Genomic DNA, 26891 nt, shown 5'->3' on the forward strand with positions numbered 1-26891 from the left:
GGTCTCACTTCCAGGTGAAATTCGATATCTCGCAGGTAAGCTTGGATGTCGGGGCTCTCTGTGGAGTCCGGGTTGAACCTGCTGATGTTTTCAGACAGCTTGTTGAGGTCTTTGATTGTCATCCCGTGTGCAGCTTCAAGGTCTTGGACTGGAGGTTTTCTTTCGTTGGCAGGAAAGGGTTGTGTGGCGAAGGCAGGTGAGGTTTTGGGTTGTGCCCCTTCGCTCCTTTCGTCACATGCCAGTTCTTGGACGTGGGACTCTGCTCTGCTCAGCAGTGATGAGGCTAAGAGATGTTTCTCTTTTCTTGGCTCTAGTTTGTGCTTGTAAGCATTTTGGAGTTCTTTTCTGACCATGTAGAGCTCATCGTTGGTATCATCTAGTTGTTGGATCAGATTGTCCATTTCAGTTCTGTACCTTTCAAGGTGGTCTTTCAAAGCACTGATTTCAGAATTCTTGTTTCTGATGTCTATCTTGGCTTTCTCCAGTAGCTGTTCGGCATACTGGAGTCTGTTTACCAGGTCTTTCTGAGCAGCCGTTGCATGTTGCTGGTCGAGCTGAGCTGCTGCCAGGGCTGCTAGGAGCTTCATAACTTGTTCTGTTGTATCCTGCTCCCTCTCGCTGGGTGCTTTGAGTTGATTTTGAACTTTCACTTCCAGCTTGTCTATGCGATGTTGAGCACGTGTCAGCTCCTCTTGAAGGTGGGTAATGTGCTTGTCGCTCAGTTTCAGCTGGGTTGTGAAGGCATAGCTTAGTGAGCTTGTGATCTTGACTAGCTCCTCGTGGTTGTTGTTCTGGCTTGAATCTTGTGTCAGGAATCTTCTCAGGATTAGGATTATTATTAAAAATAATAACAGTTCAAATGTCTTTGGAGTGAGGCTGTCTGTTATGCCTCTCAGCCAAATGTTCACATCTTCCCCATGGGAAATGGGGTCTGCAGTCTGCGGCATGTTGGCACGCTGGGAAGAAGAGAGACTGACACAGATCTGTGTGGAGTAAAAGCCTATGTGTGGTGGGACAACTAAGTGTTGTATCAGTGATTGTGAACCACTAGTGAAATGTGGTGATGACTGTGTTGGTCTCAGGGTGTCTAAGTAGACTAGAGATGCGAAGACTTTGTCACTCTAATGAGGAAGAGGAAAAGAGAGACAGAGGTGAAAAACAAATTCAACTGACAAGCAAAATTTCTGTTTTTCAAATGAGGAAAATTATTTTTTTCCAATTAAATGTTATCAAAAACATAAACAATATTATTATATTTCTTGCTTTGGACAAAAGAATACAATAATAATTCTGATATCTCTTTTCTTAGTCTGACAGGATTGACACCGTACACCTTTCAGTTGGACCGCTCACCAGGGAGTCAGCGAGGCGACAGTTGCTCAACACGTATCTCTATTAAATTGATCGCAACGTTGGATGAGATGCTAAAACTTGGATTGCGTTTCCAAATGTAGGGAGGTTAGGAAGAACAAATGAGAGGATGAGTACAATCAAATTCATAAGGATGATTCGTCGTCTTTGGCACGATTGTGTATTTACTTCACTTAGAATTGATTGATGGTTCTTACATGTCCTACAAATGTAAAAAGAGAAGAGGAAAGTAAAGGAGAGGGAGGACGGAGATGGTAAGTCTCAGTAGCGGTTATCTGAACTACAAGGAGAGCGTTGTGTTAGTTGCTGCACAACTTATCAAACAAAATAAACTTTAAGTGAAAGTTGTCTTTCTAATTTATTTGAACTCGTAGTGAGGGATAACAATGTCTCCTTTTAGGGCTCAGGTTTGTCGTTCCCAGGCTAGAATACACAAAAGAAATGGTAAGAAATAGGAAAATTAAAAATTAATAAATGGGCAAAATATGCAAAAATGAAATTAAAAAGAGGAAATCAATACGCAAAACAATAGTGGTTAAGTGTATAACCAAAACAGGAAGAGGGGTAAAACGCATTCAAATAAGTAAAGGTCTGAATAGCATATATTCAGATGGGTAATAAATAAATTAGGAGGAATAAGTTTACTTAACTTCAAAAGTTCAAGGCTTATTCATTCCTAAAATAATTAGACCAAAAGAGAATACTAGAAATAAAAGATCATATGAAATGATCTGAGAGGGAAATGTTAAATGCTTCCAAATAAATTTAATGTTTCAATTAAATTTCAATTTGACAAATAATAATTGTGAGTCAGTATTTCCCTTTCTAGTAAAATGAAAATAAGTGGTCTAGTGAGAAAAGAGAGCGATAAAAAGAAAGAGACTAACAAGTGTTAGTTAAGATGTTTAAAATGGTTAAATCACGTCAGCGTTGCCCAAACACACATTATTCTACCACTGAATGGTAATGCTAACGGCTAACCTTTGAGGCTAGTGGCTTTAGTATAGACTTCAATGTAAATGCAATGGTTTCGTTAGCTTAGCGACACCGCGGAGTTTGTGCGCTGTGCGTGCACAGTTCAGAGTTGCTCCGGAAGTACGTTAGGCTTCCGGGTCACGGTCGTCACTATGGCAACCAAAACACATTCTAGTGGATTAGCACATGAATCGTTGCATTGTTGCAAATACAGTTAAGCATGTTACATGAAATGTTGGCTCATTTCAACACTGTACAAATAACAACACCGCCTTTCAGTTGGTTTTGCGATGTGGCACTTAAACTCTCAGTTTGTATAGAGTTAAATTTATCTTAATTCAAATAGCAGCTTCCTGCTGTAGTTATTATATCAATCTCAGCAATTTGATTCTCCGTGCCAGTTTTTCTGGACACAAACATAAAAGTTTTCCTTCGCTGTTGGTACACAGTTAAAATTTACTTGATCAAGCTTTTAAAACACTCCCATTCAAATTACTCTCGGGCACACGCAGTGTTACGCGAGATTGCATTCACTTTGTGAACGGATACAAATGGGCAAACATTGTTCTCTAATGTTTAACGTTAACTTAGGGGAGTCGAATATCAAATTTGATTCGGCAGTGGAACACGCACTGGCAATCAAACTATATGAAATATGAATACGGGGACTTTGATAAATAGATTGAGGAACCCGCTCAAAACTATTCTTTATTCACCGATTTATATCCCTTTTTAAACACTAACAGTTTAGCTCCGTTCAGCAAACAGTGACTGAGATAGCGTTTGAGACACTGGAACACGCAGTGAAATCAAATCAGCTATAAAACAAGGCATTACACAAATGAGGAACACGCTCAATTTCTACCTTATTGTACGATCTCAGATGTTTACTTTTAAGTTCACTTACTGCTGTTAACAAAGGGGAGACGGACTCGAGTTAAAGTCTCCTCTAGCTCCTTTCATTCAAGCGGGAGGGCGCGCGCTGCTTACGCCACACAAACACAAACACACACTCCAGTCTCGCAATCTTCTCACCTTTCATTCCTTTAGCAAAATCAAAGATTAAATAACTTGGTTTATGCTCACAATTTAGATTAAACTCCCCGCATTTTCTCCACCATTATAAATGTAAGGGAAACAGGTCAATTTAGCTCAAAGGGAATCATTTAAGATTTTAAAGGGAATTTGAACAGAATCACTGTTTCACGGCTGTTCACGGAGACGCGCCTGCGGTTCAGTGAACGAGCCGTTTAACATCAAATCAGCGCTGGATACTAATATCCAAACTATAGTGAAAACACTATCAATTAGCACAGTAACAAGATCGGCAGTTTAAGACATTAACTTGTAAGCACAAAACACAAGATACTTCTCCTTTCAATATGAATAAGGCTTTATTAGATAAATCTAAGACATATAAACTAATCTAACACATAAACGCACGTACACACACATTCACACAAGTTGCAGGAAGGTCGAAAGTTAGGGAAAGATGAGTTTAAGAGAATGGAAATAGGGAATCCCAAGTTAACAGCAATACGTTAAATTGCATAGACATGAACAACCATCAATCACGTAATTAGCGCTCGCATTGAGTTCCTCAATGGGGTTAAAATTATATTAGATACACCAGCACAACAAATATCTGGGAATACGTTGCCTTCGTTTGCTGTGAAAGGGACTCCAGTTGAAAGGGGTTTCCCGGTGTCGCTGATTGGATGGAAGTTCAGTTGGCTGAAGTGACGTCTTGGGGAGCCCGTGCTTGGGCGTTGGCTGAAGCTGGAGTTGTGTGGCTGGTTGGAGTTCAAACGCGCAGACGAGGTCGACGTTACAAAACTTAACTCAGAACACGAAACTCTCAAACGGAAAAGAAAAGAAATAAAGTTTGACGAGACTAGGTTGTGTTCCTTCTCATCGTGGCATAGTAGCAGCAGGCAGGCACACTGGAACCGCGCTCGAAGAACTATGATGACTAACCACATGGCTAGATGCTACAAGCTAAAGCTAGGTAGCAAAGCTACAAGCTAAGAGCAGGCATGACTGATAGCACGAGCAAGGCTGGAACTAAAAGCCGACATGGCTAATAGCAGCAGGCAGACTAGAACTAAAAGCAAAATTTCATGGGATCCAAAGTATTTAAAACTTCCTTGTTGGCCACCCCTCAAATGTTGCCTTGACCAATCAGATATGTTCTTGGGGTGGGTATCATAAATCATTTGTTTATCTTACCAAGCATGTGGTTCTTGCCTCACAGGGTCTAATTTTGGACATGATTCCTATAACATGATTATGATATATTTTACAAATAAATGATTGTCAGGACAATATCAAGCAAGAAAATGCGATTATTTGAATACTAGACATGACTAGGTATCCTATAGTTATCAAAAGACATACACAATAAGTGATTATACATGATAGTCAAATGTGTGGGTTACACGTAAATGAATATGGAGTTAAGCAATGGAATGATTCATTCATAAGTCTTTTTTGAGTTCATTCTGGTCCATATATAATGTATAAAAAGGGTTTCTTTGCCATTCTCTGGCAAAGGACTTTTCTGTGAAGACAAAGGTTTAAAGCCCTTCCCCCTTAGGAATTTCAGTCTGGTTTCACTGGCTGGGGGGGGGGAAGTCAATGCAAGTATTTAACTTGATTTCCTGGGTTTACATGTGATGTCCAGCGTTGCATTCCAATCACAAACAAAAAATTTGACAATCTCTTCTTCGAATTAAAATTGTCAATAATTGTTCTATTGGTGTTAATGTTGAAAGCTGTTGTGTGAACAAGTTGGTTGGTTGGTTATCTTGCTTGGTTCTTGTGGCACTAGAACTGATTTATGACTTCCTGAGGAATTCAGCTCATGTTTCAATGCACACAGCTCTGATAGACTCTTTGATTTGTCTGATTTGACTCATTTCTGCTACACTGCAAAAACACACATTTTTCAAATATTTTCGATAGAAAAGTAAGCTTTGAAATAGGATGATAATTTGAACCATTTGTGGACTCAAGTCCAGCTTTCTTAATCAGTGGCTCAATCACTGCTTTTTTACAAAATGCAGGCACTGTCACGATCATTAGATGGAGTGCCCATTTCCTTCAGTAGAGGGCACTCCACTCAACTCAGGACCATTCCACCCATCAACCACCAGATGTCACTTGGACACTAGCACCTCTCATACTGTTGCAACACACCTGAACTACATTCCCCATGAGTCACTGCATCACAATTAGCTTGCCACACCTGCACCTCATTCATCAGCCAATTTCCTTGCCACACCTGCACCTCATTTACTCACACATAAAAGCAGCACAATCACTCACTGCGAAGTCTTGTTTAGCCTGTCTAACATTTCCGAGTGTTTTCCTTTGTGTTTGTTTTTCCCGTGTCTGATCTTGGATTGTGTTACGGACTCTGATTCTCTCCTGCCTGCCCCGATCTCCGTTTGTTACCGTTAATGATTCTGGATATCCCTAACACACCCGACGCCGTTCCTGATTTCTGCCTGTATGACCATTCTCTTAATAAAATTCTGCACATGGATCCGAACGCCTCTGACTCCTTGTTATAGGCACAACTCCAGAAGACAGGCTACTATTTATAATTTCCTCAACATGAGAGCCAATCGTTTCCCACACATCCTTAAAAAAGTGTGGAGGGACAGGGTCAGTAGAGGATGTGGAGGGTTTAATTTGATTGATAATCTTTGTAAGAGATAACAATGAAACTGGCTGAAAAAAATAGCTGAACATTTCATTTTTAAGGAAAAGTTTAAAGAAAAGGGGCAATATATTGTCTCTAATATATTTAAAACTTTACTGTTACAAAAGGCCAACATTTTTTCAAAAATATCAGGTGAAAATTCTATAGAAGTGGATTGTGGAGGGTTCAATACAGATCCAATGGTTTTAAAAAGAACACGTAGATTTTTGACATTTTGAGAAACTATTTCTGTAAAATATTGTTTGTTTAACTTTAACAATTTTTGATAGTTTCTCTAGCTGTCCTGTAAAATCTGAAAGAACACCTGCAGCCCATCCTTTTTCCACCAACTCTCTGCCCTTCTAGACTCTCACCTGGCTTCACAGTGCCATGGCTCAGGCTTTGGTCTAGGGCTAATTGCTCTAATTGGAGCTACAGTGTCCAGGACCTCAGAACAAGTTGACAGAAAAACATTTGTTAATTGCTCTGTATCACAGGCAGCGGAACTACTGTTTGCTTGCACATGAGCAGCAAAAAAGGAAGAAAAACATGAGGAGGTGTCGGGCTTAAAAGTGCAGCCATGACGAAGAGGAGCGGGTGGTTTTGTGAAATCGTTAAAAACAAAATCAAACATGACAGGACAAGGATCCGAGAAAAAAGCATCAGACACTAATACATTATCATACATATTATACATTATTAAAGCGTTAGTTCACTCAAAAATGAAAATTATGTCATTAATAACTGACCCTGATGTCATTCCAAACCAGTAAGACCTCGATTTATCTTCGGAACACAGTTTAAGATATTTTAGATTCAGTCCGAGAGCTCTCAGTCCCTCCATTGAAACGGTGTGTACATGTAACAGAGGCCAGTGAGTAGTGCTGTGCAGGTAAACCTCACTCCCCGATCTCAAGAGACGCACTAGCAATTGATGTTAGTGCGTCCGACTTCCAATGCCGGAGACCAGGGTTCAAGCCCCACTCATCGCGAGTGCAAGGAGCGTCAGAGAGGACCCGGGAGAGAGAGGGGTTACATTGGTGCCGTGACCTTGGTGGGAGTGAGGTTTAGAGGGGTGAGTGTTATGGAGGCTTCCGTTGTGGTCCTTGTGGCATTCCATATTTTACTGATATAACATATATCTATCGCACCACTACAGAAAACTAATTTTTCTGATAAAGAACATATTAAGTTGAAAAGAGATTGGGTTGGTCAGTTTTATTTTTCCTCTTTCACGTCAAATAGTAGAGGCACTGCGATTGTTTTTCATAAAGCGATCATTCATTCTCAAGCATGCGGAGTACGATTTGTAAGGGAGATTTGTGTTGATTTCTGGCTTAATTCATATCACTGTAGGAAATGTATATGCTCCAAATACAGATTGCCCTAATTTTATGTTATATGCAGTCCTAAAATTTAATTAGCATTGCAAGGACATTGGTTTTTTGGGAGGTGACTTCAATTGCGTACTTGATGGAAATTTAGATAAATCATCATCCCAGCTTTCAACTGGTTGTAAATCCTCACATACTTTGCTCAATACTTGTAAGAACCTTGGCTTAGTGGACATTTGGAGAGAGCTGCATCCTAAACACAGATATTCTACTTTCTACTATCATTCTCACAACTCTTATTCAAGACTGGACTATTTTTTCATAACTTTTGAATTTATACATTGTGTGAGCTCTTGTCATGCTGGCCCTATTGTGTTATGTGATCATGGTCCTGTATATCAATCCAGAAGTCAACCTACTGGAAATTGAATACTTCATTCTTAAGCAATACTAACTTTCCCTCTTTTTTTAAACAGAAAATAATTCAGTATTTGCAGGACAATCAGATTTCGCCAATTTCCCCTGTGCTTAAATGGGATACTGCCAATGCCACGATGTGAGGCCACTTTATTGCTTATGCTTCTCTGATGAATAAACTTAGAACCCAAAAAGGGAAAGAATTAGAAGCTTAAGTGAATTATCTGGAAAAAGAACACAAGATTCCCAAATCAAGACAATTGGATTTTGTTAAATAATGCCAGAGCCAAGCTTAATCTAGATCATACAGAACATGTTAAAAACTATTATTTTTCAGTAAACAGCATTATTACGAATTTGTAAACAAGCCAAGTCGTCTTTTGGCGTATGATTTAAAAAAAGAGCAGAATGAAAGAACCATAAAAGCAATTAAGAAATCTGAAAGCAGAATGATTTTTGATCCCATGGACATTAACGCTGCTTTCTCTGATTTTTATAGAACTCTTTATACAGCTGGGTTGAGTAGCTCCAGCGAGGATTTGCTAAATGTCCTGAATGAGATTACTCTTCTTAGCATTTCGGAAGAAACTAGGGCTTTTTTAAATGCCCCTTTTAGTAAGGAAGAAATTTGGCAATCTATGTCAACTGGTAAAGCTCCCGGCCCAGACAGGTTTCTGTTCTGGCCAGAGCTTCGTCCAATTTTAATGCAAGCTATGAATGGTATTCTAGATTCAAATTCAATGCCTGAATCCTGATCATTGGCGGTGATCAGCTTGCTTCTTAAAAAAGGCAAAGACCCAGTGAATTATTCTTCTAATCGCCCAATTAGTTTACTTAATGTGTATTATAAAATTATAGCAAAAACTTTAGCTTGGCCGTTTGAAACAGTTTTGGCTTACATCATCAACCCAGATCAGACAGGTTTTGTGAAGTCCAGATATGGCACTGATAACAATTGTAGAGTGTTGAATATTATAGATTGTTTAAATGTTACCAAGGAACCTGTCTTCATTGTATCTCTCGACGCTGTAAAGGTATTTGATAGGGTGGAATGGCCTTTTCCCTTTGCGGTATTAGGGACTAGGGTCTAACTTTATTGGTTTGATTAAACTTTTATTCTGTAGCAACGATCACTTTTTGTGGAATAATTAACTCAAATGAAGTGAATATTCATGAGTCTATGAATATTATGTGCTTATTGCTTACAAATATTAAATTACCCAAAGAGGGAATATTTAATCATTTAAAGGTAAACTTTATTAGAATTCATTTAAGTTATTTAGACAATCTGTTCGTCCTGAGAACTGGATGCTTGACTTCCTTATCAAAAATCTATAAAAATACCCTTCTTACAAACTCCAAGAAATATTAATCTTCTGATCAGGAAAAACAATATTTCCTGTGTCTGTACTATTTAGAATACTGAAATTAATTCCAAGAAAACGAAGCTTTGTAGCTTAGATCACACGATTCAGGGACTTCGATTTTGATGAGCAATAAAACAAGTTAATTCAAGCAAATTATTGTATTTAATAAAAACAGACTAAAGAGTGAGTGAATATGAGTATATAGCAAAACAAAAAGTACAATTTAAACAAGATAATCAAACAAGAATAGTAATGAGATGGAGGAGGGAGAAAAACGAGAGAGAGAGAAAGAGTGAAGGCAGATTTCTTTGCGAGAGACCCCAAGTCATTGGATAATTCCGCAAAAGTGGAATAGTCTAGACAAACTTAAACAGTCAGTGTGAGAAACTGAGGCGGGAATAATCTTCTTTGTCTGCTGATTGCCGCCCACTGGTGTAATTTATGGCGATGAAAAAATAGAAAATCTTTCCTCAGAAAGATCGAACTTCCGAAACAATGCATCTTTTTGTAATTTGTCATCAAGAGATACAGGATTGTTCCTAATCCTGTGTGCATTTAAAGTTGATTAAACACACATTAAACAATATACCTATTCCACTATGCCATGTGAAGACATCTAAGCACAGAAAGATTTAATACATTTAGAGGTAGTTTTATCAAAAAGGTTCATGTGCGAGCCAGAAATGCTCATGTGTTGGTGTTGGTTGGGGGGGGGGTGTTTAATTTTTCCTTTGAGGCTTTCGCGAGTACCTCTGAAGACTCTCTTTAAGGTGTAATAAATGTCACCACGCCATGGGAGGCAGCCAACATTGTGGCACCCAAATGGTGAGTTACGTTGGATTACGTTGAGTGCAGGAATGTGTTAGAGAAGCAGGATTCATTAATATGGAACAGATGGCTGAATACGATCCGCTCATTAGTGTTACAATTCTCTAACCCTATGTCTCAACTTAACTCGAACAGAGTGTCGTCTGATAGATTTTCAATAAACAGAGGCTGTCTTCAAGACTGCCCACTCTCGCCATTGTTATTCTCTTTGGTTATCGAACCACTAGCTGTTGCTGTGAGAACTAACACTAATATATATGGTATTAAAATAGGTCTAGAGGAAGATATATCCCTATATATACGTATATCCCTTTATGCAGAAGATGTTCTGCTCTATCTTAAATACCCTGAGACCTCTACTGATGCAATTCTTGCCGTAATCAAAAAATATAGTAATTTCTCAGGATATAGTATTAATCTGGACAAATCTCAAGCTTTGTATTTCCCTCTAAAGCCAATCACAAAATCCCCTTTTAATAATAGAGGGGTAAAAGTTTACTCAGATTGAAGCAAGATTGCAGCTTGGTGTTTTTGTAAATGTGGCGGAGCGTTCGTTTTATAATGGGCATAAATTTGAAAGTTCACACCAGGGAGAGAGGGTTGCCTCACCCCCAGAATGCAGACCTAAACTCTGGCCCGCTAAGATACCCGACTACGCCACCCCAGAGGCAAATTTACAGGGAAATCGCCTGATAAGATTAACTCTAAAGCACACAGGTTCGGTTGCGGTGGAGATAAGACCAGAAACAGATGAAATACAAAATTAATTTTTATTTGGACACTATTAATAAATGTATTCAAATATACGAATCAAAACACACACTAACACACAATTCGGCCTCCACTCCAGGGCTGGGGACTACTTGCTCATTCTCTGAAAATGACACAGCAAACACTCGTGCACTCATACTTCAGACCACAAATGTGGAACACTGCAGTCGGAAGAGACCACCACCAAACAGAGAGAGAGACTCGTCCACACAGACACGAATCCTGATCACACCAACAACTGGAGAGGAAGCAGAATTACACGTTAAACATCAAATATACACACTCACATACATTCTTATAAAACTTGAGTAATCAATGAATTAAGAACAATTACACACACCTATGGTTACCATTAACTAATAAACCACTACAGTGAAACTGTGAATGCAAGAAAAAAAAATACAAATTCACAATTCCAATTAAGCCAAAGAAAACATTCAATTAACAACCAGTTCACAGAAACTTGGTTGACAACAAAATTATAAATTCAGAAAAGAAAAACAAATCTATGACAAAAGAATACTAAATGTTTTAAAGGAAAGGGGCTCACATAAACAGAACAAGAAAGCAAAAGTAGATCAAATTATATAGCGTTTACACCATTCAAAAGGAACCAGATCGAGATAATGACTGCTGGATGGTTAAACCATTTGATGCCTCAAAGCAAGAGTAACGTAGATCGTATCGAATCTGCGGCACACCAGACAACCAGACAGCTGATGTTGCAAGCGTCCAGCTTTAAACAGAAATAAACAATACCACAGCAGCACGTGAATACAGTTCGCGGTAGATTATGCGTCCGTTCCGGCCGTCGAGCCAGCAAACACCGTGACACGAGAGTCGGTAACGTGACCATATGCAACACCACTGAAAAACAATCAGTGGTATAACAGTCGCAAAAGCCCCGACGAGAAACCCTCTGCAATGTTTCGCCCTCAGTCTGTAAACTAAAAAGATAAATACAAATTTAATGTGATCAATCCAGACCCTTAGTGCAGCAAACAATAAACAACAACCTACCGGTTTAAACTGCTTGCAATGCACAGGGCATTTAAACTCCAGTACGTAAAGTCGATCGGGTATCACATGCGTTATACCACAGGCTTCCCCAGTCCACACTAGGAAGATATACTAGCCCAATAAGTACACAAAACCCAGTTCAATTCAAACGTACAGAAATACAGCCGCGACTGCAGCTCCTTACCAAACAAACACTCCCGCGACACACTGGAAATGGATGACGTCACCAGTGACGATGAGACGCACCGTACTACCATATCTAAGGCTATCTTTATAGGCCACCTAGAATAAGGCACGCCCCAGAGAGAGATTATCATTGGCTACATAAACATTGAAATACCACAACAAAGGTTAATAAAGGTGAAATAAAAGCAAAAGAATAATGATAAAAGAATAATGCGGATAATGTGTCATACCTGGCGGAGGTGTGAAAGACTCATTTCGTGAGAACAATAGAATCACGAATGGGTGAGTTTTAAGATACAAAAACACAGATAAAGCACTTGTGTTTACATGTTGTTTACATGTGAGATCTTACAGAGATGACAAGTGCCATAAATCAATCTGATTATGTCATGGAGACGAACCCCGTGATTCCCTCTGCTGGCACCCTCACCTGAATATTGACACACACGCATCCATTCATTCACTTATACTGACAACACTACATTTCCCATAAGCCCCGTCCTTGGATTCTGATCACCTGCACAGGTGCCACTCATCAAGACTGTGAATATAAGCTGGACTTCCACTATAGTTCAAACGCGAAGTCTTGATTTGCTGTGTCTGTCATTTCTGAGCGTTATTGCCCGTGTTTGATTTCCTTTTGCCGATCCTGTTTGATATCCTTTACGTACCTTTGCTGCCTACCTACCGACCCCTTGCTTGTTACTGGATTTTGATTTTCTGTTCTTCCCACGCTGTTGATATTGCTGGTTCTGACCATTGCCTGTACGACTACGAGTCTTTGCAATAAAGCCTGCATTATGGATCCCATGTCGAGTTCTGGTTCGTTACAGAAGACTTCGCCAACATGAGATCCAACGGCTTTTGAAGGTCTTCATAGCTCCATGGCGGCCCAATCCAGTCAGATTGCGGCCAATCAGTTCCAGCTGAATCGACTAACATCTATCACGGAAGAACTCGTCAAGGCCGTTTATAATCTCCATACAGCTCCCGCGGCCACACCAACGCCGGAGGTTATTACCAACAACGACAGACAAGTGACAGACAAGTTATTACCTCTGCCTTACTCGATTCTGGGGCTGCTGGCAATTTCATTTCTGAGGAACTCGCTAAGAGGTATAACGTTCAGCTGATTCCATGCTCTACCTCTCTCTCAGTGGAGACAATAGATGGTCGACCACTGGGTTCGGGATCCATTACTCACCTCACCCGCAAAATCTCTATGGCGGCTGGCTTACTTCACAAGGAGAGGATTCATTTCTACATTCTCCCCACATCTCACACACCCGTGATTCTTGGATTACCCTGGCTACATCTGCATAACCCCCCAGATTTCCTGGAGAAAGGGTCAAGTGGAGAGGTGGAGTAACTATTGTCAACAGAACTGTCTTTCTCTGGTCAAACCTATTCCCGTCTGTTCCGTGTCACTTACCTCAGCTCAAGAGTCTATTCCCGATTTGCCAGAGGAATATGCTGATCTTATTGAGGCCTTCAGTAAGGTACAAGCCAACACCTTACCTCCTCACCGCAAAGATGACTGTGCCATCGATCTTCTGCCATGGCATTCTCCGCCAAAAGGTCGCATCTTCCCATTGTCTCAACCTGAGTCCGACGCCATGAAGGACTATATCAAGGAGAAGCTCCAGAAGGGATTCATCAGACCATCCACATCTCCTGCTTCATCCGGGTTCTTCTTCGTGAAGAAGAAGGATGGTGGTCTCCGTCCCTGCATCGATTATTGTGGACTAAAGGAGATGACGGTGAAATTCAGATACCCACTTCCGTTGGTTCCTTCAGCCCTTGAACAACTTCGCACCACCCAATACTACACCAAACTGGACCTGAGGTGCGCCTACAATCTCATTCGCACTAGAGAGGGGGATGAATGGAAGACCGCCTTCTCCACCCCACTGGACACTATGAATATCTTGTGAAAATTACTTTTATTTTTTTTACTAAAATTAATTGTGAAAGTTACTTATGAAAATTGTAACAATTACAAAGAGGATTACATTTGAATATTTACACACATACATCTTATTTCTTTCCCAAATTGCACTAAGACATATGGCCCATGATCTTTGCGACGCGGAGAATACATTCGTAGAATTCAGTCATAAAAATGGAATTCAGCCTATAACGCGGACGAAATATGCCACATTTTGGATGAATAAATCAAAAGTAGGTTGTACACTTGAATAAAAACATGATATGGACTGGTGTCTGTGATTATTAAGCCACAAAAAGACTGAATATGAATCCTGCACGTCCTGCGTGTCTGTGGAAATCAGGCGCTGACTGGACATCGGGAGAACCGGGACTATTCCCGGTGGCCTGGCAAACGATTTGGCCCTCTACTTAAATATTGTTATTATATAATTGCAAGCCGAATATACTAAAGCCATTATTCCCGAATCTCTAACAAATCATGAATCGGTTAGTCGTGACTGGCAATGGTTGGGCTCGCGCGCTCTCCGCGCCTCCGCCGAACGGTTTGGATCAGACTTCGAGTAATCAATGCAAGAGAGAGAGACCGGAGTGAACTGTGTAAGCGCACAGCTGGAGCAGAGAAACAGAACTACTGTTCAGGGTTTCAGGTGCAGGTCAGTCTCATCTGTAAATATGCTAATGTAGTTTTGTCTTTGTTTACTTAGTCAAGCAACAGCAGCACATTGCTCACACTCACTCAAAATACTGTATAAACGACGTCATTATTATCTATTGTAATGTTACAGTAGTAATTTAGCAGACAAATCATCATATTTTATCATTGGTTTAGGGGGAGCTAGTGCATACAAAAACACAACCCTTAGGAAAATTAATGTAGCCTATGGTATGGTACTAACCATGGTTTAACCATGGAATTTGTAGTAAAAATAAATACAAGTGATAATTCATTTGCCAAAAAAAAAAAAATTGCACTTACAAAACATGGTAAAAGTCAAATAAAAATCTTCAGTATTAAAGTCATGAGAGAGATGGATAATGAAAGGTTCAGTTCAGGAGAGAACTCGTAATACGTTGCAAGTCCCCAACCTAAGGTTTTAAATCTTTTTCATGTCAGGTCCAAAAAAAAATTCAGAATGGGTTGTGGGTGTATGAGTGTGAGATTTCCCAGCCTTTTTTTTTTTTCCAGTCCGCAACTCATGGAAATTAATCTCTAGAACTGCTCTGAGTCATTTCATGAGCATTTTTTTTATTATTTTGAGAAACTATCATCATATCATATACAAAGAGACAGCAGTGTTTCAAAAAGACACTAATGTTTCAGGAGTTTAGTACACAAAATAGGACACATGCTTATTAGATAACCGTATTTGAGTTGATGTATATGCTTTTATTTTTTTATTAACTATTTTTCCCCAAACCATTGTTAGATGCAGTTAGATGCCTATAGTTATGTAAAGATTTGGTTTCAAAAACAGTGTCTATAAACTATTTATTTTGATTTTAAATCTGCATGAACTTCATATCAATCTCATTGAAGTAAAAGGCAGTACTAAAGTCTGATTGTGTGGTGGATGTGTCCAAATGTGATCATCTTAATTCAAGTGATGAAGGATGTTGAAAGTCTGACAGTATTGAGCTCTACTTTAAGGTTAAACCTGCATGGTGTAAATGGTTGAAGATGATTAACAGTTGCAAATAAACATTCATTAGATATTTATAAAAGTAATAAAAAATTACTCAAAAGTAATTAGTTACATTACTTTTTTAAAGTAATTAAAAAAGTTACACTACTATTACATTTTAAATAGGGTAACTTGTAATCTGTAACCTATTACATTTCCAAAGTAACCTTCCCAACACTGCTTACCGACCCGGCTCCAAGAACACCAAGGCGGATGCTCTTTCACGTCAGTTCGAGGAGGAGAACATTCCACCTGATACAGAACCCATCCTACCGTTTCATGTGGTGGTTGCTCCCAATCAATGGGATATCATGACTCTGCTCCAACAACACAGGGAGCAGAACTAGAACCCAGTGGCCTGTCTAGCCGACAGAATCTTTTTCCCTGAACATCTTCGTGACCAGGTCATCAGTCAAGTTCACTGCCATCCATCATCCGGTCACCCAGGTATCACCGCCACCATCAACCAACTGGAGAACCACTTCTGGTGGGAATCACTGCACAAGGACAAAACTAATTACATATTACATACAGCAATGCAATAACTAGTATTAACAAGGCATCCAAACAAGCTCCAGCCGGTCTCGGCAGAAGGAGCAAGCGGACCGCAGAAGGCGCCCAGGTCACAGTTACCAGCCAGGCCAATGGGTGTGGCTTTCAACACGGGATCTACGTCTCCGGTTTCCGTGCCGCAAGTTAAGTCCAAGGTACGTGGGTCCATTCCAAATCACTAGACAGATAACTCCAGTTTCATTCCGGTTGGCACTTCCTAACACATATTGTATATCTCCTACCTTTCATGTATCCCTGCTCAAGCCCGCTGCTGGTCCCAGAGACGAGGGAGAGGGGAGGTCCCGTGCACAGGCCCCTCAACCCATCATCATAGAGGGTGAGGAGGCTTACCAAGTCCAGGAATTACTCGATTCCAGACGTCGGGGAAGAATTCTACAGTATCTGGTCGACTGGGAGGGGTACGGTCCAGAGGAACGCTCTTGGGCAAACTCTGAGGATATTCTAGACCCCAATCTCATAGATGAGTTTCATCGCTCACATCCTGAAAGACCAGCCCCTCGACCCCGTGGTAGAACATGTTCATCAGTAATAATGTCCTTAATTAAATTAACACTGTTTTAGAGCAGTTAAGGTTATTAGATTTAAAATTACTTGTTTAATTCGGAATGGGTGCAATGCTGGCTTTTTTTCTCAGAATTACGTTAGATGGCTAATTTACAACTAACAGTCCGATAGTGAGCAGGCATCATAAGAAAAAAAACAACTATTGACAGACCAAGATTATAATAAAAGTTACTGTCCAATTCTAAGATAAACACTTATTCAGTAGCAGTAAATTAGGTGTACCAAACAATCATAAAACAAATAAATATCCTCTTACCGTCATCGTGAGGTAAAATAACAAGGAAGGATCACTCTGCCAGCCAATTACACAGCGACATCGTGCTCGCAGTCTGTAAATTTCTTCAAGAAAACAGCGTGTTGCGCACTTGAGCGTATTTTCAGAAGCACATCTAATTTGAAGTAGCTTTTTATGGGAGCGGCAGTGGAATACTTTGATTAAAAAATAGATAGGGCTATGTCAAATATTGTTTCAATTTTAGTTTTAATGAAAAACCAGGGGATGCTTGATGCTTATGGGGGGTCCTGAACCCCCCCAGCACCCCCTCAATTTGAACACTGAATAAATACAGTATAGACAGTACAGTAAGGAGAGTGATTGGGTGCTGCGCCAGATGACCTGGCCTCCACAGTCACCTGACCTGAATCCAATCGAGATGGTTTAGGGGTGAGCTGGACCGCAGACAGAAGGCAAAAGGGCCAACAAGTGCTAAGCGTCTCTCTGGGAACTCCTTCAAGACTGTTGGAAGACCATTTCAGGTGACTACCTCTTGAAGCTCATCAAGAGAAAGCCAAGAGTGTGCAAAGCAGTAATCAAAGCAAAAGGTGGCTACTTTGAAGAACCTAGAATATGACATATTTTCAGTTGTTTCACACTTTTTTGTTATGTATATAATTCCACATGTGTTCATTCATAGTTTTGATGCCTTCAGTGTGAATCTACAATTTTCATAGTCATGAAAATAAAGAAAACTCTTTGAATGAGAAGGTGTGTCCAAACTTTTGGTCTATACTGTATATCCATATATCTCTGTGGATATTCATCTTTGGTCTATAAATCCTTATTGATGCTGTTCAGTGAGTCTATGTGAACACAAATAAACCGCTGCTGACATGACTGAATATGAGTGAGTGGTGAATTTCTATTCAAAATGTGGCATAATACGGATTTATTATTTTGCACTCCTGACATAAATCACTAAATATCTGTCACTGCAACAATGTTTTATCAAAAAATGTGTCAAATATCGAAGCTAGGGTCTTTAAACTTTCAATTGATGCACAGTTTGTCCAGATGAAGTAAGACAGTGATGTTTAACATGCTGTGAAAGTGAAACAATAATAAACTGGGGCCGTCGCCGATCCTTGACTGCAAAGGGGTTTTAATGTAGCACTTTCAGGATTTCAATATTTGGGAATCAATGTCACGCCTAATTTGGTTGATTTGTGGTTGACTTGTGCCACGTTTCCACCGAAATTACCCGGAACATTTGTACCAGGAACTTTTTTTCCCCTCAGACCTGTTGCTTTCTGCGTTTCCACCATGGTGTAAAGTACTGAGAAGATTAGGCAAATAGACTGGTGACGTAGGTCTGCGCGCGTTTCTCAATACAAAGTACCGCTGATTAAAAAATAGAAAAAAAAGAAAAGAAAGTACTCTGATTTTGGACGTGCATCATCGGTAGTTAGTTCTGAGTTCGTGCATTCGACTGGGGAGTGTGATGTCCGCGACGACGCAAATCCTGTAATTTTCCTCTCTGTATATTTACTGTACAATAAAACGAAATAGGATATCAAATACCACTGCCTCCTTTCGTTTTCATTTAAGCATAATAACAGCTGCAGAAATGTACTTAGTTCAGGGATATGTGTATATGCAGCCATTACAATGAAACGAATATTATATAGACTTGCCTTTTTATTTTAATTTCAACATATAGATAAACTGAATACAGACCAAAGAAAACCTGTTAGATTCACCCTGCAACTGAATTATATGTTATGTTTAACCACTAAAGACACATCAGAGCCAGCGGCACATATCAGAAGGTCTATCCCAGGAGAGGCTGCTCTCGGCGGATACATGAGAACTGAGCTCCCGCTGATCGAGTGGAGCTCACCGTCTCCGAGAACGAAGAAACACATTTTTAAATAGGCGCTGTCTTTATAAATAAACAACAGATTTGAGTTTTAAACAACTACATTCTCGCCTGAAATACTTTTAAAATTACATTTCATGACACAATAACAGTAATATTTTGAAAATGTTGATCCGAATAAATGGTGGTTGAACTCAACTAATGCTGCGTGAACTCAACCAATCAGGATGTTTAGCGCCCAAACCCCGCCCCCGAAAGTTCCGGAACTTTGAAAAAGTACCACCTCGCCAGCAGGGACTTTCTGAGGGGCATTTTTTTACCCAGAACTTTATTTAGTTCCTGGTTCCTGCGGTGGAAACACACCAAGTACCAGCCCAAAGTCCCTAGTTCCTGGGTAAAGTTCCTGCGGTGGAAATGCGGCTTTGGTCTTCTCTGTGGAACTTTCTGGAAGATGCTTAGTCACTGATATATCCTTTTAATTACTGGTCTATAAAATGTCCCAGTTATTTACTTACTCTGATATGCCCTTTTGTATTTTTATTTGTATTATAATTATTTAGTTTTTATTTTATTTTATATGCTTATATTGCTGTATGTGCTGTTAGGAGATATAGTTATAATAAAAAAGATTAAGTTAAAAATAAAGAATAAAAAAAACTTATGTATTTATATTAAAAATATTTATTTTATATAATAATATAAATGCATAAATATATAAACGTGTAAATATATTCAAAATATATACTGTATGTGTGTGTATTCATATATACATAAATATACACAGTGCATATACATTAAAAATAATAATGATAATACTTTTTGAAGATCCTATTATAAGTTAATTGTCATCATAAAGTATTAAAACTTTTCTGTTTTAGCTCAGTTCATCAGAAGAGATCAGAACCAGAGTCTAGCTGTGTGTCTGTGAAGAGTGACACATTTTATTGATCTGCCAATAATGTTTAACAGTGGAGATAAACAGACTTTTCTCAGGTATAATATTTCTCTAAAAGATATGATATGAACATATGACTTTTAACTCGAATAATCATTTTTAACTCATGTAATTATTGTTATTTTCCAGTCATGAAGTCCTCAACATGTTGAGATCAAATCTGAAGCAGAAGTTTGAGCATCTGTATGAGGGAACAGCGACGCAGGGAAACCCAACACTCCTGAATGAGATCTACACAGAGCTCTACATCACAGAGAGTGGAGAGATCAATAATGAGCATGAGGTGAGACAGATTGAGACACAATCCAGGAGAGAAGCAACAGAGGACACAGCCATCAAATGCAGTGACATCTTTAGACCTTTACCTGGACAAGACAAAGCCATCAGAACTGTGCTGACAAAGGGAGTCGCTGGCATTGGGAAAACAGTCTCTGTGCAGAAGTTGATCCTGGACTGGGCTGAAGGGAAAGAGAATCAGGACGTCCAGCTCATATTTCCACTTCCTTTCAGAGAAATCAATCTGATGAAGGACAAAACACTCAGTCTTTCAGATCTTCTTCATGTGTTTTTCCCTGAAACTAAAGAAATGGAAATATCCAGTGATGAATATAAAGTGTTGTTCATCTTTGATGGTCTGGATGAGTGTCATCTGTCTCTGGACTTTAAAAGTAAAGTGAAACTGTGTAATATATCTGAATCAGCCTCAGTGGACAAGCTGCTGATGAACCTCATTGTGGGGAATCTGCTTCCCTCTGCTCTCATCTGGATCACCTCCAGACCAGCAGCAGCTGATCTCATCCCCTCTGAGTGTGTCCATCGAGTGACAGAGGTACGAGGCTTCACTGAGCCACAGAAGGAGGAATACTTCAGGAAGAGAATCAGTGATCAGAGTCTGGCCGACAGGATCATCTCACACCTGAAGTCAAGGAGCCTCTACATCATGTGCCACATCCCAGTGTTCTGCTGGATCTCAGCCGCTGTTCTGGAGAAGATGTTGAGTCCAGCAGAGAGTGGAGAGATTCCCAAGACTCTCACTCAGATGTACACACACTTCCTGATCCTTCAGACCGACATCAAACATGAGAAGGACTATGAGAAGAAGATTACAGATGAAGACATGATCCTCAAACTGGGGAAACTGGCATTTCAGCAGCTTGTGAAAGGAAACCTGATCTTCTATGAGGAAGACCTGAGAGAGTGTGGCATTGATGTGACAGAAGCATCAGTGTACTCAAGATTGTGCACTCAGATCTTCAGAGAGGAGTTGGGCTTGTATCAGGGGAAAGTCTTCTGCTTTGTTAATCTAAGCATTCAGGAACATCTAGCAGCTCTGTATGTGCACTTATCCTATACAGTTGAGAAGAGAAATGTTTTTGACCAAACCAAACAAAGTCTGTTCCCTAAGATTTCTAACCAGAAGAAATATAGTTCATTATCTACTCTGCACCAAAGAGCTGTGGATGAGGCTTTACAGAGTAAAAATGGGCATCTGGATCTTTTCCTGCGTTTCCTTTTGGGTCTCTCAGTGGAGTCCAATCAGACTCTCTTACAGGAACTACTGACACAGACAGGAAGCTGCTCCTATAACAAAGAGGAAACAGTTCAGTACATCAATCAAAAGATCACAGAGAATTCCTCTCCAGAGAAATCCATCAATCTGTTTCACTGTCTGAATGAACTGGGTTATGACTTTGTTGAGAAAATCCAGAACAGTATGAACTCAGGAAAGCTTTTAGCACAGAATATCTCCTCTGCTCAGTGGTCTGGTCTGATGTTTGTGCTCCTGATGTCAGAAGAGACTCAAGAGAAGTTTGAAATGCAGAAATACCTCAGATCTGATGAAGCAGTGATGAGACTGATACCAATCATCAAAAATACCAGAAGAGCACTGTAAGTCATCTTTCTGTTTATTTATGTATGCATGACACATTCTTTTTTAAATAGGTCTTAAATTTACAGGAGTAACTTGTGGACCTAGATAGTGCAAATGTTTATGTGATAATATTATATATCAGGGGTGCGGAACGTCAATCCTGGAGAGCCAGGATTGGCCGAGTTTGCTTCAACCCTAATCAAACACACCTGAACAAGCTAATCAAGGTCTGAAGGGTTACTATGAAGCTACAGGTAGGTGTGTTTTTTAATTAGGGTTGGAGCTGAACTCTGCAGGACTGGGGCTCTCCAGGACCGGAGTTCTCCCCCCCTGTTATATGTTAATAAATCCACCATCAGACAGGCTGTAGATAATTTATAACACAAAAATAATAAAATGGGTAAAATGTAAGAACATTTATGTATAAAAATTGGATACATTTCCATTATTATTCATGCTGCACATCAGGAGTTTAATTTTATGAACCTGTTATTGAAACAAAAAAAAAAAAAAAACATTATTGCTGTAAATTTATTTCAGACTTATGTCTTAAAACTCAGTCATAAGATACATGCAATGATTTTAGCCTTGCTTCTACTGCATCACTATCACTACAGTGTGTTTTGCTCTCCACAAAGGCTATCCAGTAATATAATTTAGAGGTCTTCAATATATATATATATTTATATATATATATATATATATATATATATATATATATATATATATATATATATATATATATATATATATATATATACAGTACAGGCCAAAAGTTTGGACACATTACTATTTTTAATGTTTTTGAAAGAAGTTTCTTCTGCTCATCAAGCCTGCATTTATTTGATCAAAAATACAGAAAAAATTTTTAATATTGTGAAATATTATTACAACTTAAAATAATTGTTTTTAAATGTATTATACTTTAAATTATCATTTATTTCTGTCAGGCAAAGCTGAATTTTTAGGATCATTATCACATGATCCTTTAGAAATCATTCTAATATGATGATTCATTATCAAAGTTGGAAACAGTTCTGCTGCTTAATATTTTTTCAGAACATGTGATACTTTTTTAGGATGCTTTGATGAATAAAAAGTAAAAAAAAATACAAAACAAAGAAAAGAAGCTATGTTTTTAAAATATAAATATTTTGTAATAATATACACTACTGGTCAGTAATTTGGGGTCAGTAATTTTTTTTCTTTTCTTTTTTTTAATAAAATCAATACTTTTATTCAGCAAGGATGTGTTAAATTGATAAAAAGTGACAGTAAAGAAAAAATATTATTAGAATATACATTATTAGAATTTGTTTTTTATTTTAAAATAAATGCAGTTCTTTTTACCCTTTTATTGATCAAATATATTAGACAGCAGAACTGTTTCCAACACTCATAATAAATCAGAATATTAGAATGATTTCTAAATGATCATGTGATCGACTGATGTCACATGTGACACTGAAGCTGGAGGAATGATGCTGAAAATTCAGCTTTGCATCACAGGAATAATTTTTTTTTTTTTTAAGTATATTCAAATGGAAAACTATTATTTTAAGTTGTAATAATATTTCACAATATTGCAGTTTTTTCTGTATTTTTGATCAAATAAATGCAGGCTTGATGAGCAGAAGAAACTTCTTTCAAAAACATTAAAAATAGTAATGTTTCCAAACTTTTGCTCTGTACTGTATACATATATATATTAAAATCTTTGCAAATTTATTCAAAAAACAAAAGAACTAAACAAAAAAACAGATGTACATATGTATCCACAGCCTTTACTCAATACTTTGTTGAAGCACCTTTGCACCAATTACAACCTCAAGTCTTTTTGAGTATGATGCTACAAGCTTTGCTCATCATCATTTCACAATCATCAGCCATTCTTCTCCTTGTCTCTTCACCTTTTATGCTCTGTCAGTTTGGATGGGGGCAGACACACATTTTCAAGTTTCTCCAAAAATATTTGACTGGGTTCAATCTCAGGCTGTGGCTGGGCCACTGAAAGACATTCACAGAGTTTTCTATGAGCCACTCCTGCTGTGTGTTTAGAGTCATTATCCTGTTGGAAGGTGAACCTTCTGCCCAATCTGAGGTTCTGAATGTTCTAGGGGTGTCGCAATATACTGGTATCGACGATAACTGTGATATTCAAAGCAACAATTATCAATATTGTGTTAATTTAGTGTGTGATGATATACTGCTATTAGGGCTGTGTATTGCTGTATATGATACGTATCATGATACAGGGGTTGCGATACAATATTTTACGATACATTGCAATACTGTCAGCAAGGCAATATATTTGGATATTTCTTATTTTAGGAACAGGATACATTTTTAGGAAAGCTTTCATTAAGAACACAATTCAATTCAAGCTTATTTGTAGTGTAAAAATCAATTAAAGACGTAATCAAACAGACAATGAACACTATTAAGGCAAGGCAAGTTTATTTATATAGCACATTTCATACACAATGGTAATTCAAAGTGCTTTACATGAAAGTAAAATAATAATGAAGAAAAATAATAACAAGAATAAAACAAGCAATTTTAAAACTTTTAAAATTATTAAAAAATGTACTTATTTAAAATGATTTAAAACAGTTAGAAAATTATTTTACATAAAATAAAATAAAAACAGTGTACTTAATATAGTGCAATCAGTTCAGACATTGCACAGTGTTCATTCAATAAATGCACAGCTAAACAGATGAGTTTTGAGTCTAGATTGAAATGTGACTAGTGTTTTAGCACATCTGATCTCTTCTGGAAGCTGATTCCAGCTGCGGGCAGCATAGTAACTAAAGGAGAACTCCCCTTGTTTTGTGTGAACCCTTGGTATTTCTAAGGCTGCATTTACACTGCAGGTCTTGATGCCCAAATCCGATTTTCTGACTATATCCGATTTTTTTGACGACCTGCTTACTTCATCTTTTAAAAGTGTCCCGCATCCGATTTTTGAATTTACACTATACACTGCTGAAACTACCAAACGTAGACGTTCTGACCCGGAAAAAGAAGTAAAACAGCACAAAATAAAATGGATGCAGATGTAAATAAAATTATACAGTAGGGCTGCACGATATTGGGAAAAAAATGACATTGCAATATTTTTTTTTCTACGATATATATTGCGATATGAAATCTAATCAAATTTTTTCATACAAACAAAAATGGGGAGAGCAGATTTACATTCTCATTTTAAATGATTATGACACCATCGTGTCAATTGATTAATATGCGCAAGGGAGAGAGAGCAAGACAGCACTCGTGTTGTCTGAAGACGGTGAGCGTGCAGCCGGGGCTCTCTCTCTCTCTCTCTCTCGCTGTCTCTCACACGCACTATCTCTCTCTCTCACGCTCTCTCGCTCGCACTTTAATACGCGATTTACATTCGTCAAGGGCCGGGGAGCAGCAACAAAAAAATTAATAAAATAAAAAAATCAGCAAAACATTGGTCTCGTATGGCGGAGAACAAAAGGAGAGCCCTTTATTTCTGTAACAACCCTGCATTTTTGCCCCATCTCTTCGCCCCAAAGACTGAAAAGACCTGAAACCTCGGCATTGCTCCACTGTGTGTATCCTTCATCCTCCATCACGCCTATAATAAGTCATGTGATCTCAGTTGGCGGTGTCCACCTGAGTTGACGTCACTTTTTTAATGACGTACGGCTCGCATTTACTGGGGAATATCCGATTTGTCTGCTTACATGGCACACGCAAATGCACGTATCCGATTCATATCCGATTTATTACCACATATGAATGAGGCCTGAATCCGATCTGAGAACATCGGAATCCATGCGGTTTTTTCCTGCTTACACGTTCACCGGTCATATCCGATCTGTGCCACATGAGAGCAAAAAATCGGATCTGGGTCACTTGAACCATGCAGTGTAAATGGGGCCTAACTGACTCGATCCTAATGATCTGAGTGGTCTTTCAGGCTTATAATCAGTGAGCATATCTGCAATGTATTTCGGTCCTAGGTCATTGAGTGACTTATATACGAGTAAAGGTACTTTAAAATCAATCCTAAATGTAACTGGAAGCCAGTGTAAGGACCTGAGGACTGGTGTGATATGCTCAGATTTTCTGGTTCTAGTCAGAATCCTGGCAGCAGTGTTCTGGATGAGCTGCAGCTGTCTAATGCTCTTTTTGGGAAGGCCAGTGAGGAGCCCATTACAATAGTCCACCCTGCTGGTGATAAAGGCATGAACAAGTTTCTCCAAGTCTTGGCTGGAAACAAAACATCTAATTCTTGCAATGTTTTTTAAATGATAGTATGCTGATTTAGTTACTGCTTTGACATGACTACTGAAACTAAGGTCTGTCTCCAGAATCAGACCAGGATTCCTGACTTGATTTTTAGTTGTTTGACCCCTAGAGTCAAGGCATGCATTCACCTTGAACACTTCATCTTTGTTTTCAAATGCAATGACTTCAGTTTTTTCCTTGTTTAACTGAAGAAAGTTCTGGCACATCCAACTATTAAAGGGTTAGTTCACCCAAAAATGAAAATTATGTCATTAATAACTCACCCTTATGCTGTTCCAAACATGTAAGACCTCCTTTTATCTTCTGAACACAGTTTAAGATATTTTAGATTTAGTCCGAGAGCTCTCAGTGCCTCCATTGAAGCTGTGTGTCCGGTATAATGTCCATGTCCAGAAAGGTAAGAAAAACATCATCAAAGTAGTCCATGTGACATCAGAGGGTGCGATGGAATTTTTTGAAGCATCGAAAATACATTTTGGTCCAAAAATAGCAAAAACGATGACTTTATTCAGCATTGTCTTCTCTTCCGTGTCTGTTGTGAGAGATAGTTCAAATCAAAACAGTCTGGATATCCGGTTCGCGAACGAATCATTCAGTTCACCAAATCGAACTGAATCGTTTTAAACGGTTTGCATCTCTAATACGCATTAATCATTGGCATCAATGCATTGGCAGAGGGTGTCAATGGGGCTGTAGTCATTTGGAGATAAGGCTAGGTAAAACTGGGTATCATCAGCATAGCTGTGATAGGCAATTTGGTTCTTTCTCATTATTTGACTTAGTGGAAGCATATACAGGCTAAACAAGAGCGGTGCTAGGATCGAGCCTTGTGGGACTCCGCATGTCATGGACGTCCACTTAGACTTATGCTCTCCTACACTCACATAATAGCCTCTCCCTTCTAAGTATGATCTGAACCATTTGAGTACCATCCCA

At 38.9% G+C, this 26891-nt stretch overlaps 2 protein-coding genes across 2 annotated transcripts in view; both read left to right on the forward strand.

The window, feature by feature from the left end:
- Window positions 1-26891, forward strand: part of ttll1 (tubulin tyrosine ligase-like family, member 1) — a 298921-nt gene that overhangs the window by 112048 nt on the left and 159982 nt on the right. The window lies entirely within an intron of this gene.
- Window positions 19718-26891, forward strand: part of LOC127956152 (NLR family CARD domain-containing protein 3) — a 59819-nt gene continuing 52645 nt past the window's right edge. Inside the window, exons 1-2 of the mRNA XM_052553888.1 lie at window positions 19718-19833; window positions 19925-21685. Of these exons, the coding sequence (XP_052409848.1) occupies window positions 19799-19833; window positions 19925-21685 (1796 nt within the window). The 5' untranslated portion in view covers window positions 19718-19798. The remainder of the gene's footprint in view (window positions 19834-19924; window positions 21686-26891) is intronic.

This window comes from Carassius gibelio, chromosome B4, assembly GCF_023724105.1.
Source record: "Carassius gibelio isolate Cgi1373 ecotype wild population from Czech Republic chromosome B4, carGib1.2-hapl.c, whole genome shotgun sequence".
NCBI lineage: Eukaryota > Metazoa > Chordata > Actinopteri > Cypriniformes > Cyprinidae > Carassius > Carassius gibelio.